At 39.7% G+C, this 12,624-nt stretch overlaps 2 protein-coding genes across 5 annotated transcripts in view; both read right to left on the reverse strand.

Moving 5' to 3' along the window:
• The window catches only part of LOC307021819 (zinc finger MYM-type protein 4-like), a 33,102-nt gene extending 30,008 nt beyond the window's left edge, over nt 1–3,094 (reverse strand). The window contains exons 1-3 of one of the 4 annotated variants that reach the window (XR_013803252.1): nt 2,635–3,094; nt 1,314–1,902; nt 177–326 (exon numbers count right to left, since the gene is read on the reverse strand). Coding sequence is in view for 3 of the 4 variants with exons in the window: in XM_079654293.1 (XP_079510419.1) it covers nt 177–326; nt 1,314–1,902; nt 2,635–2,667 (772 nt within the window). In the remaining variant the exon portion in view is untranslated. The remainder of the gene's footprint in view (nt 1–176; nt 327–1,313; nt 1,903–2,634) is intronic. The other 3 variants (XM_079654293.1, XM_079654294.1, XM_079654292.1) reach the window with 3 other exon arrangements.
• A 2,800-nt stretch (nt 3,095–5,894) lies between these two features.
• LOC307021711 (uncharacterized protein) lies at nt 5,895–12,120 on the reverse strand. Its single transcript, XM_079654075.1, has 2 exons — nt 9,569–12,120; nt 5,895–6,845 (listed from the first exon to the last, which is right to left on the reverse strand). Exons 1-2 carry the CDS (start codon nt 9,805–9,807, stop codon nt 6,254–6,256), a joined length of 831 nt encoding a protein of 276 aa, XP_079510201.1. The 5' UTR covers nt 9,808–12,120; the 3' UTR covers nt 5,895–6,253.
• Nucleotides 12,121–12,624: the final 504 nt, after the last annotated feature.

The following is a 12,624-nucleotide window of genomic DNA, read 5'->3' on the forward strand; positions in this document are numbered from 1 at the left end:
TTTTAAGGCCTTAAATTCAGATTATCAAATTTAAGACTTTTTAAGACCCCGCGGGAACCCTAAATGAGATGTCCTTCAACATTGCGTGCCGAAATCCATTTCCGGGTCACTACCGGAGGACCGAGGAGTCGAGGAGGGGAAATTAGTGAAATGAGAAAGGGCCTGAGGACACTTACCCGTACTTGTTGTGGCTTCAGGAGGTGGAGACGAGCTGGATCTCAGCATATCTAAAGCCACTTTCACGTCCTCCAACTGCTCCTCCTCTGGTGGGGGCAGTACGGGGGGTTTCACATCAACTTCCTCCTCAACAGAATTACTGTCTAACACTGAGGATGTGAGGGAACATAAAAAAAAAAACGAAATTAGTTGGATGATATAAGATAAGATAAAAAGGGCTTTTATTGATCTCCGTAGGGGAAATTCTGGTGTTATAGCAGTAACAGAATAAGACAGAAACACAGATAGTACACATGGAATAATAAGAATACAAATAAAATAAGAACAAATAAAATATGTAGAAATAGTATGAATATAAATAGCAAAAAGGTGAATGGACATAAAGTATATACAGATATGCATAAAGGTTACATATATATATATACACACATTACAATATGCAGGTAACACTGTGGTGAAAGTCCTGTCTGCATATAGTGCACATGTTATTGATATTAATATTTAGTGCAGGTTAGTTTTGATATAAAGTGCTTTGTTTACCTTCTCAGAAAGATGCTGCTATGTTTCAAAATGTTTGGACGATAAATAAGAATGTATAAAGTATTTAATAAGCAGCACTGAAAACAATGTGATCACCCTTTTAACCTGTTCACTTAAATCCACTCCTGGGAACTTTCGCTACAAAAGGTCCAACTTCATCAATCAGAAGTTCAGAGGTGCTGGAAAATGGAAGTCATGCATCATAGAATTTTTTAACAGGTTGTGGCTGAACCTGGCACTGGTGACAAAACTGATTTACCACTCTCCTCTAGCTCTCGTTTGTACTTTCAAAGAAGTAAGGTGTGTATATCTGTCTATCTGTCAGCAGGATTATGGAGAAAAATAACAAAAACAACTCAGAAACTGATATCAATGTATTGTTTAGGAGTTCTGAGCAATACAATACTACAGATCTTCTTTAAGCGTCCATGTTTCCAGATGAACACTTAAAGCTTGTGAACACACCAAAGTAGGAAAAACAACCCGTCATCCTCTGCCAATTTGACTACCCAGGAGCACGTTATTTCACCATTGAAAGGTCTGCGTCATGAAACAGAAAACAACTGTGATAAAACGTGTACTCTGCTTAACTTTACCTGTATTAAAAATGGCAGGTGAATGGCTGCAATCCTCCTCCATTAAATGATTCTCTTGCTCCTCTTTCATCTGAGCTTCCTGTTCCCCCTGATCTACTGTACCAATGTCCATCATCTCATCGAGGTCCTCTGCTTTAGGAACCCTGGATTTACTGCCAGGTGACCCCTGCTGAGTGCCTTTGTCCTTTGTAGTGTCCATGTCTGTGTCCATGTTTAAGTTTGTTATCTTCTCAACAGTATTGTGCATATTTGTATCCTTGCTCATATCAGGTCCTGCAGGATTTTCCTCTGAGCTTAACTCAAACTCTTCCTCAGTTTTCACCTGAGTACTTTCTTCTTCTTTCTCAGTCTCTGATGTGCTATTTGACCCAACACCGTGAACCATAACTGTGCTGACTGTCTCTTCAGTGGATAAAGTCTCTTTATGATCAATTTCTTTACTTTCTATTTGTTTTTGAGCAGCAACAAAGGTATCTTCCTCTCCATGTTCAGAGAGTCTTTGAGAAGCTGTGTGAACAAGCTGTGGTTCTCCAACATCTGCAGAAAATCCTGGCTCTGAAACAGTCTCCATAGACTCTCCGTCTGTTACCTGTGAAAGACACAAAAACCTCCCATTAAGTGCAATGCTATTAAAAATAAGTCATACACAAATCAGTATAGAATGTTGCGTAATTACTTAGAAATTATCTATCAGAAGTGTTTATCAGATAATCAAATGTTCTTGTCCTCCATTTAAAACAATGATACTTTGAACTAGCTTTTCTTTGTTAATGTTTTTGTTATTAAAAGGTCATTCTCAAAAATGTTTGCTTTCATCACATCTGTTGTTTATTATTTTGCCCTTATCATATATGTTCTTGCTGCCTCTCTTTTTTTATGCACTGGATTGCTTGGTTTTATAGTGCAATGATTTAACTTCTCAACTTTGTATGTTTTCATTTATTCCCTCTTATTTTCAGTTTAATGTAAAACTTGTTGAACTACACACTCTGTATGAAATGTGCTTCATTCATAAAGTTGTATTGTCAATATATGTATAAAAAAGGAAAAAGTGAAAGAAAAAAGTAAATATACCGACTAGCTGATAACACAATCAGTGTAATACGGTTGCAGATATTATCCAAAATGCATGCATAACAAATATAGTTATTATAGAACTCGTGTTTTAGAAATGTAACCAGACATTAGCACGCCCAGTCAGCCGTGTGTTAACCGTGCATCAAACACGACAACACAGTTAGCTTGTTGCTGCAAATGCAATGTAAACACAGCTAGCATCAATGCTGCAGAGCTGTTCAGACAACAACAGCGGTGTTATTACCTCCTTCTGAGAAGCTTCCTTGGATGTGGCCATGTTGCGATGATGTGTTGACTAAATACATGAACTGCAAACAAGAGAAAAACTAGCTCACCAGTCGCTAAGCTAATCTAGCTTGCTTTACAAGTCTGCACACGTTTCTGCCGTAGTCCTCCACAGTGAGCTAGCCTTATAATAGCTCAATAACTAACCGCTTTGCTAATGAAATAACTTTTCTAGTTGTGTTATGTTGTACTAATTCCTTCATACAGCAACGTTATGAGGATGTATATAATGTATACAGCCGGAACAACGTGCCGCGTATTAGCGCGCCAGCTTCTTGGCATACGGGATTTGATTGGTGGTGAGCGGCGGGTGTCCATCCCCGGTTTCCGTAGCCGCCATGTTTGCTCCAAAATTTGAGTTTTGCAACTAAATATGCGAGTATCTGCGTTTAAAAATGTGGTTTACATATACTCTGCAACCATAAAATACTTTTAATATGATCCCTTAGTACATATGTTGCATCCAGTCTACCACGTTGCAGTGTTTTGCTTCTTCTTTGAGGTTTAATGGTAGACTCAGACTGCAGCTCAAAGTTTAGGAGCATACAGCCACCTACTGTACCGGAGTGGGAAGCATCATGATTTAATATATTTTTTTAATTATTTATTGAACACATTGCACAATGCACATCTCATACATGTTGACAATAAGTAACCAAGTGAAACATTAATACATTCAAACATGTGAGTAAGAAGGGGAAAACAGCAGGAGCTGAGTAAAAACTTAACTTAAGTTATTATAATAATTATAATGATGATAATAATAAATATAATAATAATAATTACAAAGCCTCAATTTGAAATTATTATTATTTAAATATTGGCATTCAAAAATGTGTTCTTACTGTTTGTATGGCATAGTAAAGGGTAGAAGATTGAGTATTTGTTATAGGTTATTTCCAGCTGGTGTTGGAGCTCCCTAACCTGGATTTTCAAGGCTTCGTTCTCGTCGGCCACCTGATTTGCGATCACTGCCGTCGCTGCATTTACAGAGTAGTCATGATCCGGCGGCGCAACTGTTTCCTCCTCGTACTCAGCTGTCAAGTCCGGGGTGGGACTTTCTGCCCTCGGCCGACGCTCCCAAACATTACGTCTTGGTGTGGGTAGCCCGTAGTTATTCCAAGCAAAGAGAAAAGATGTAGCTCCTTTCTTTACTCTGTTCAGTCCTCCAGCTGTGACCAATAAGTCTCCTGGTCGAAAATGCCTACTACACACACGGGTATTTTTTGTGGGGCTGAAATTGTCCCTACGGACCTTGATCAGCCACTGAGCCTTTACCTCAGCATCAATGGGAAATGCATGTAAACGTATCTCCCGATTATAACGGGACGAATGTGTACAAAGGGGCACACAGCAATGTAGTGCCGACTTTCTTACCCGCTGGAAGGCCAATCGCTTTTCTTTACCGCTCATCATCTATGCTAACTCTATCGCTAACTATCTATCTATCTATCTATCTATCTATCTATCTATCTATCTATCTATCTATCTATCTATCTATCTATCTATCTCTGTCTATCTCTCTCTATCTATCTATGCTAACTATATATCGCTATCTGTATGCTATGTATCTTGCTATCTTGCTATCTATCTTTCTCTCTCTCTATCTATCTATCTATTTATTTATCGAACTATCTCTCTCTCTCTATCTATTGTATGTATCGCTAACCACCCGCTCAAACTCCACAACACCGCAGACCGGAAGTACTGGTGCGCACACCCAGCCACCGGAAGTCGATAGACGCCATCTTGTGCACAGAGCCTATTCCTGCTGTTGAAAAGGAGACTATGGTTTATTTGAAACAAAAATGGTGGAATGTATCTCAGTATGCTTCATATACTCAATTACTATGCTTAAGTACAATTTAGAGGTATTTATACTTCACTTGAGTCTTTTATTTTAATGCAACTCCACTAGCCTAGATCTCGATGGAAATATTGTACTTTTTACAACCACTTAATTCTCGCAGTTTAGTTACAAATTAAGATTTTTGAACAGAAAACATACAAAGAGATTATGAGCTCATCCTCCACAAAATGTAACAGTATGAGTAAATTGTTAGAGCAAAATGTCAGTGCACGTCCCTACTTGGAGCACGGTTAGCGGACGGGACGGCGGTGAGTGTCGGGTAACACTTCATGGAGGATCAAGTGTTCGGGTAAAAAACTACAGTTTGGATATGAACAGCAACGACCATATTATGTTATCAATCAGCTACCAAATATAACAGATAGTAATATTCTCTAATAGTTCAATACTGCTCATTAACAACATGGATAGAAAAAAGAGAAGATATCGAAACATCGAAAATGTTTATTTATTTTGGGGCGTGTCTAAAACATGACTTGAATTTTGGAAACATCAAATGATGAATTAGACAGATTATTATGGTTATTTGTACCGTATTCTCCTTGTTCAATTAGGTTGCTTTCAAACTTTGTAAATGTGTTTAACAATGATAATGCTTGTATATTATCCAAATGTTTAATTTTAATTAATAATGCACATAACAACAAACCAACTCCAATACATTAAGACGAGCTCATCACCAAATGCAAATCACCAAAAAAATACTTGTTCCTTATCAATATTCATGACACATTTTCTCCAGAAAGTGACATCCTTGTGATATGCAGATTAGTGCAAGTTCTTGACTTCAACAGTAAAAAGGTAGCAATGAAAATGTTTGTAGTTGTGAATAATATATGAAAATGATGCTTTTCATTTGCTACCATTTGATTTTCTGTTTCATAATAAGAACTTGTTTTTGTTACACTAATGAGAAACCAATTTTATATACAAAGGCATATTTACATTTTTAAAGTAGCTTATTAAACTGTGTGACTTCCATGTTTTTGATTTCTCTCCGAGGTTCAGTGCTTTGTCTTCTACAGGCCAAAGCATGAATAGATGTTTTGGACCAGGCTGCATTTAAAGACACTATATGGCCAAAAGTATGTGGACAACCAATCATTACATAAAAAACACTGATTAGATAATGAGGTCTGTGCAGTTTGTGTTTCACTTCTTCCCGAAAGTGTTGGGCAGGATTGAGGTCAGTCAAGTTCTTCCGCAGCAAACTCAACAACAAAAAACGGGTCTTGGCTTTGTGCACAGGGTCAATGCCATGTTGAAGCAGGGCAGGGCCTTACATAAACATGCTGCCACATAATTGGAGGCCTTAAACATAACATAGCCCTAGATAGCCCTAGAGCCCCTTAGATTTTACTGTAGATAGCATGTTGGTGTGACGTGTAACACAATTGTGCCTGCACCTCCATTCAATGTCCATACGTTTTTCACAGAATAGTGGTCATGTGCACGTTCGTGTGTGTTGGAGGAGGGGCTCAGTAAGGAAGTCTGAAGGAAGGGGCAGATTGTTTTCGGTTGTGTACTTTCAGATTCTAGCGCACTCAAGCTGGTTTCTCCATTCTTACCTACCCTACCTTTAAGCGATTTAAACAGAATGAAGAGCAATTGACTCCTGTGTTCTGATCGTTACTTAAGATCGGAGTTGAGAGGGAACACCTTTCAAACTTTTTTAATTAAATGTAGACCGATAATATTGGAAGAACCCTTAGTAAGTGAGAGTCTTTGCTGCTCCCTGTTGGAGCTTGAGAAAAGTTATCTTACTGTCCAACTCATCCATGAAGCCTTCATCCACAGATTCACTGTCCACCTCCTCTCCTTCAGCCTCTGTGGGCAGGAACACATGAAGTTGAGTGCGGGCCGGACCGGCGGCAGCAGAAGGAGCCGGGCGTTCACTGCTGCTCAGGAGACAAGGCTTCCCAACGACATACAAAGGCTCTCCCTGAGGAGATGAGTTGCGATACTGCATCACTAAAGGTCTGAGGTCACCCTGCAGTTCCATCTCTGCGCTCAGGGTTGGGTTGTGGTAATGGCGCCTCACTGGTCTTGGCTTGGAGCCGGGCTGGATGGCATGGGAGAAGTGGAAATAGGCCGGTCTGATGCAGTTTTGGACCTGCCGGTGGTTCTGCTGCTTGTTGGTCTCAGATGTGAGGCAGGTCTTGCAGGGGAGCAGGACTGATGACTTGGAAAACGGAGTAGGAGGTGCAGAGCCCTTTTTTAAAACACTGGGGCGACGATTGTTTGAGAATCCCTCGAGTAGGGCGTTTTCATGTGGGGTGAGGAGGGATGGCTCACTGAGGCTGTGGAGACAGTAATGAAAGTTTAAGTAGAAAAAACATTTTTAGAAATATATTTTAATACTTCATTACCAAGTTCGATGACTTAAAACGTTACTTGACCAAATCCGAAAAGATTGTAACACCAATGACTTGGACCTGAGCCTTTTGACTAAAACATACTTAATACCTTACTTAAAGCGCCAAATCTAAGAATTTCCCTTAATTTCCCACTACTCAATCCCAGCAAGAGATCACTTATGTTCAACCAGGCAACCAATCAAGTTTCAATAAAGAAACATACATAATGAATGTCACATGACTGAAGGTAGCAGTTGGAAAAATCTTTGTGGTTGTCCACAAAAAAACAAAATGTAGATAAGTTGCAATTTGATTTGTTTAGGATTTGAAACCTAAAGTTTAAAATTATGGACTTGCAAAAACCATGTCTTTGTTGCTCTGATAACACTGATATTAAGCAGTTGTAATGTTTTTCCCATTTGTCATCTTATTTCAGCGTTTTAGCATGATTACATTTGCTATTTGCACTTAATAAATACGATGACTGAGGCTAATAGGAATGTCATTAGTTTAGCTGGTAATTGGTCACGAGCCGAGGATGGCACTTCATTGAAATGTAAGTTCTCCAAAATGAATACAACTCATCCTAAGGGAACCCTAAATGTCTAAATCAAGTTTCATCAAAATCAGTCCAATAAGTAGGGAGACATTTTTGCCAAAATCACAAAAGTCAACCTCATAGTTGCAATAGAATAAAAGTTAAAGGATGACCAAAATCTGTACAATTCATCCTCTGGGGAACATGAATATGTACCAAATTTGAACACAGTCTCTTAAAAAGTTCTTGACATATTTTCCAGTTTGAATCAAAGTGGTTGACTCACAGAAAGACACTGTCAGGGCCACTAATACAAATAGGAATGTTCAAACAACAGAATGCTTCATCAGTTTGATGGTTATTCAAAACCTGCTCTGCTTGGGTGAGGGCCATAAAGTAACCTGTCAGACAGTCAGGTGAGTGTGTGAGTGTGAGTGTGAGTGTGAGTGTGAGTGTGAGTGTGTGTGTGTGTGTGTGTGTGTGTGTGTGTGTGTGTGTGTGTGTGTGTGTGTGTGTGTGTGTGTGTGTGTGTGTGTGTGTGTGTGTGTGTTTAAGAGCTTAAAGTTTGGGCATTGATCACTCAGGTTTCTCCCTCCTCTGAGTTAAGCTGCATCAGGAGACAGATCAGCTTCCACACCTGAGATTTATGACACACTGTATCTTAGCCTTCTGTAGTCAAAGCAAACCAGGGGGGAGCGCAGAGGTGGCCTACTACCTGCTATCAAATTGGGACGGACTGGAGAGGAAACAATTACACTGTAATTCCAGTCAAGCGTTGAACGTTAGACAGGCACTTTTGCTGACATGAATAGAGACGGTGGAGATGTGAGAGTGGAGATGACATACAGGGGATTAATCACATTCAAACATGCCGCATCACTGACACTGATGTGACTCAGGGCTATGCCTTTTTAAATATCATTCGATGCTATTCTATCATTATATAATACACATTGGACATATATTACTTAATGAAGTGCTAACTGTTGTATGTCGGCTTTAGGGAAGGGACTCAACAAAAAAAATAAACAAAAGATTATATGAATACTTGTATATCATGACACTAATCTATTTATACTTATATACGTATCACATGCTTTCACTATATTCCTTTTTTTCAGTTTATTAATGTAGTAAAATGTTCCTGTCTAATTCATTTAACTTTTTAGTAATATTTTACTGTTATATGTTATATTGTATATTTTTCCCTTTTCAAAAATTGTTTTAAGTTTAGATTCTCATTGTTGTTTTTACTTTCGTGATATTCTTCTATTCCTTTTGTATACATATTTAATGAACATCGTAGGAGGAAGGAGCCGCATACTGCTTCTCTGTAATTGTTGTGGATAAAAAACAACTTGAGGATACAGTTAACATACACAGTTAAATTGATAAGTCATTGCTTAATATTTGGGCATGAAAGCACAACATTTGGTTTAATTTACATTAAAGGAATAGTTTGACATTTTTGGAAATACGGTGCAAAAGTTAGATGAGAAGATGAAGACTCATGTATGTCCTTATGCAGCTTGAGCCAGCCAGCTAGCCGCTTAGCATAGCCTAGCTTATTTTTTATCTTAGCCTAGCTTGTGATAGCTTATTTTATGAAAGCTTAGTTTAGCCTATTCTATCTTAGCTTAGCTTAATGTCTGGAACAAGGTAGCCTGGCTCTGTTTTGTACCAAATATCTCTAAAGTCATATGATAATCCACTTAAAATAACCCCTTGTTGTTTTAACACTTGGTGTAGGATTGAAAAGGATATGAGAAATTGCTATTTATTTTAAGTTATGTTGTTGTTTACTGTTATGAATAGCAGTTTACTGGCAATGCTGTTATTATAGGATAAGAAACATTGCTTCTAATACTTTATTTTATTAAAATATTCAAATGAGTGGTTTTGAGCTATTAATTTGCAGATATTGATCCAATCCTCACTATGTGACATCAACAAAGCATTGGAATAATGTGTCGTATTTTAATTGTTCAAAAGTCTTGCCAGATGAGTTTGGAGTTATGTCCTTTTGAGCTTTCTAGGAAATTGCAACTGGACAAATATGAAGCAAATCGGGGGTATATATAAACTGAACCAATCCAGCCCTTCATTTAAAGTGTGATGTGCTGCTTACCTAAGACGAGCTATGCTTGGCCTCCGGGGCCCCTGGGCAGTAAGTGAAGGCAGACGGAGAGGGGTCCTGGCCCCCCAGCCTCCTCTTGCTGTGGGTGGAGGGTGCACAAAGCTGGGAAGTAGGTAGGTCTGGACCAAAGCTCGGCTCTGCTTCGTGGCTTTCTGATTCCAGCGTCCACTGATGTCCAAACCCAGGCCGAGCACAGCTGCCTGGAGCGCAGCTTCAGCGGGGCCACTCATCGGTCTCTGAGTTTGTGTCTCACCTGGAGGAGAAATTATCTGAAAATGTCCTGATAATGTAAACCATGGACGGCACTGACAAAGGCAATATAGATCCAACAGACAGAGGGCTGCTGCAGAGACCTAGATGTGGAGCATGTACTACATGTGTGTCGTGTACGGGCCCCAGGGGGTGAATGTAGAGGGGATTGTACGACTCCACCTGCGGGCAGCGGACAACATCAATGATGCATGTCCATTAATGATGCATGGCTGGAGCTGGTCAGGTGGACAGCACCGACTTTACCTCTCTCCCTTTCCCTCTGCACCAGGTCGGTTTACAGTCGTATACGGGAACAGATGGTAAACACACAGGATGAACGTAGATGCGATACAATGAACTTCAAATAAACTCTTTATTTGTTTTTGTAATGACTGGGAACCGTTCGGGTACAGTGTAAAACACACCAAACACAGTCCTATCCCTAGAACTGTTTCATATAAGATGTAGCTCAGAGCTTTATAAATACATAACAATGCAACATTTTCAATAATTAAAAAATTATATACAGTGGGGCAAAAAAGTATTTAGTCAGCCACCAATTGTGCAAGTTCTCCCACTTAAAAAGATAAGAGAGACCTGTAATTTTCATCCTAGGTACACTTCAACTATGAGAGACAGAATGGGGGGAAAGAATCCAGGAAATCACATTGTATGATTTTTAATGAATTAATTGGTCAATTCCTTGGTAAAATAGGTATTTGGTCACCTACAAACAAACACGATTTGTGGCTCTCACAGACCTGTAACTTCTTCTTTAAGAGCCTCCTCTGTCCTCCACTTAACTGTATTAATGGAACCTGTTTGAACTCGTTATCAGTATAAAAGACACCTGTCCACAACCTCAAACTGTCACACTCCAAACTCCACTATGGCCAAGACCAAAGAGCTGTCAAAGGACACCAGAAACAAAATTGTAGACCTGCACCAGGCTGGGAAGACTGAATCTGCAATAGGTAAGCAGCTTGGTGTGAAGAAATCAACTGTGGGAGCAATTATTAGAAAATGGAAGACATACAAGACCACTGATAATCTCCCTCGATCTGGGGCTCCACGCAAGATCTCACCCCGTGGGGTCAAAATGATCACAAGAACGGTGAGCAAAAATCCCAGAACCACACGGGGGGACCTAGTCAATGACCTGCAGAGAGCTGGGACCAAAGTAACAAAGGCTACCATCAGTAACACACTACGCCGCCAGGGACTCAAATCCTGCAGTGCCAGACGTGTCCCCCTGCTTAAGCCACTAAATGTCCAGGCCCGTCTGAAGTTTGCTAGAGAGCATTTAGATGATCCAGAAGAGGATTGGGAGAATGTGATATGGTCAGATGAAACCAAAATATAACTTTTTGGTAAAAACTCAACTAGACGTGTTTGGAGGAGAAAGAATGCTGAGTTGCATCTAAAGAACACCATACCTACTGTGAAACATGGGGGTGCAAACATCATGCTTTGGGGCTGTTTTTCTGCAAAGGGACCTGGACGACTGATCCGTGTAAAGGAAAGGATGAATGGGGCCATGAATCATGAGATTTTGAGTGACAACCTCCTTCCATCAGCAAGGGCATTGAAGATGAAACGTGGCTGGGTCTTTCAGCATGACAATGATCCCAAACACACCGCCCGGGCAACGAAGGAGTGGCTTCGTAAGAAGCATTTCAAGGTCCTGGAGTGGCCTAGCCAGTCTCCAGATCTCAACCCCATAGACAATCTTTGGAGGGAGTTGAAAGTCCGTGTTGCCCAGCGACAGCCCCAAAACATCACTGCTGTAGAGGAGATCTGCATGGAGGAATAGGCCAAAAATACCAGCAAGTGTGTGAAAACCTTGTGAAGACTTACAGAAAACGTTGGACCTCTGTCATTGCCAAACAAAGGGTGTATATATATATATATATATATACTTTTTTGCCCCACTGTAAGTGAAAGTAAGATGCCATTAAAAAGGTTCACAGATCCTGCATTTCTTAGTTTTTTTTAATCTATTTTAAAAGAATAAAACATGACACAAAGTTATGCCAATTCCCTTTATTCAGTCGGTTGTGTAGAGTTTTGAGCGATTAAAATAATATAATCTATTCAGCTGAGAATTGACTCAAAGCCTCTAAAAGTATTAGCAAGAAATGTAATGTGTACCTATTTAGGGATTTCCAAACACTGGTAATTGTAAACCATGGTACACTTCTTCACTACAGGAAGTACAGTCCATGCAAAGATTTTACAGCCAAAGAATGTGTAGCAATATTTTGATGAAATCGCTTCAATAACTGAACACTGTCATTCATTAACCTAAATTAGCTTTTGACTGCTCTTTCCAGGTAACTTCCTACTAAATTATTAGGAAAGATTAATATATTAGATTATGTGGAAACAAGTTAGTGCCAATGTGTTCTAAATATTGAGTGACCAATATACTATTGGGATTCCCCCCCCCCCCCATCTGATCTCATTGCTCATCTAATTTCTTTTATTCACTGAAATGGATTGCCATAGATATACAATCAGGTAAAATAAGCAGTTAACTTTCTTGTTTACTGAGAAATTGGGCATTTCCCGTACATTACCACTTTAGCACACTCATTGGATAGTGCCGTCTTAAGTTTTCGGGTTTTTCCTTAAATTTGTCACCTGTCTGTGTTTCTGGCTGCCAACAGCCTGTAAACAGAGTTATAACACCAGAGCAGCTCAGGTGAGTCGACACCAAACTGACCCACATCCAGGCTCCTCTGTATCGCCTTCATCTCTCCGGGCTGGACCTCCTCCAGGGTTGACAGCCAAAC

The sequence above is a fragment of the Notothenia rossii genome (genome assembly GCF_949606895.1).
Source record: "Notothenia rossii genome assembly, chromosome: 10".
Taxonomy (NCBI): domain Eukaryota; kingdom Metazoa; phylum Chordata; class Actinopteri; order Perciformes; family Nototheniidae; genus Notothenia; species Notothenia rossii.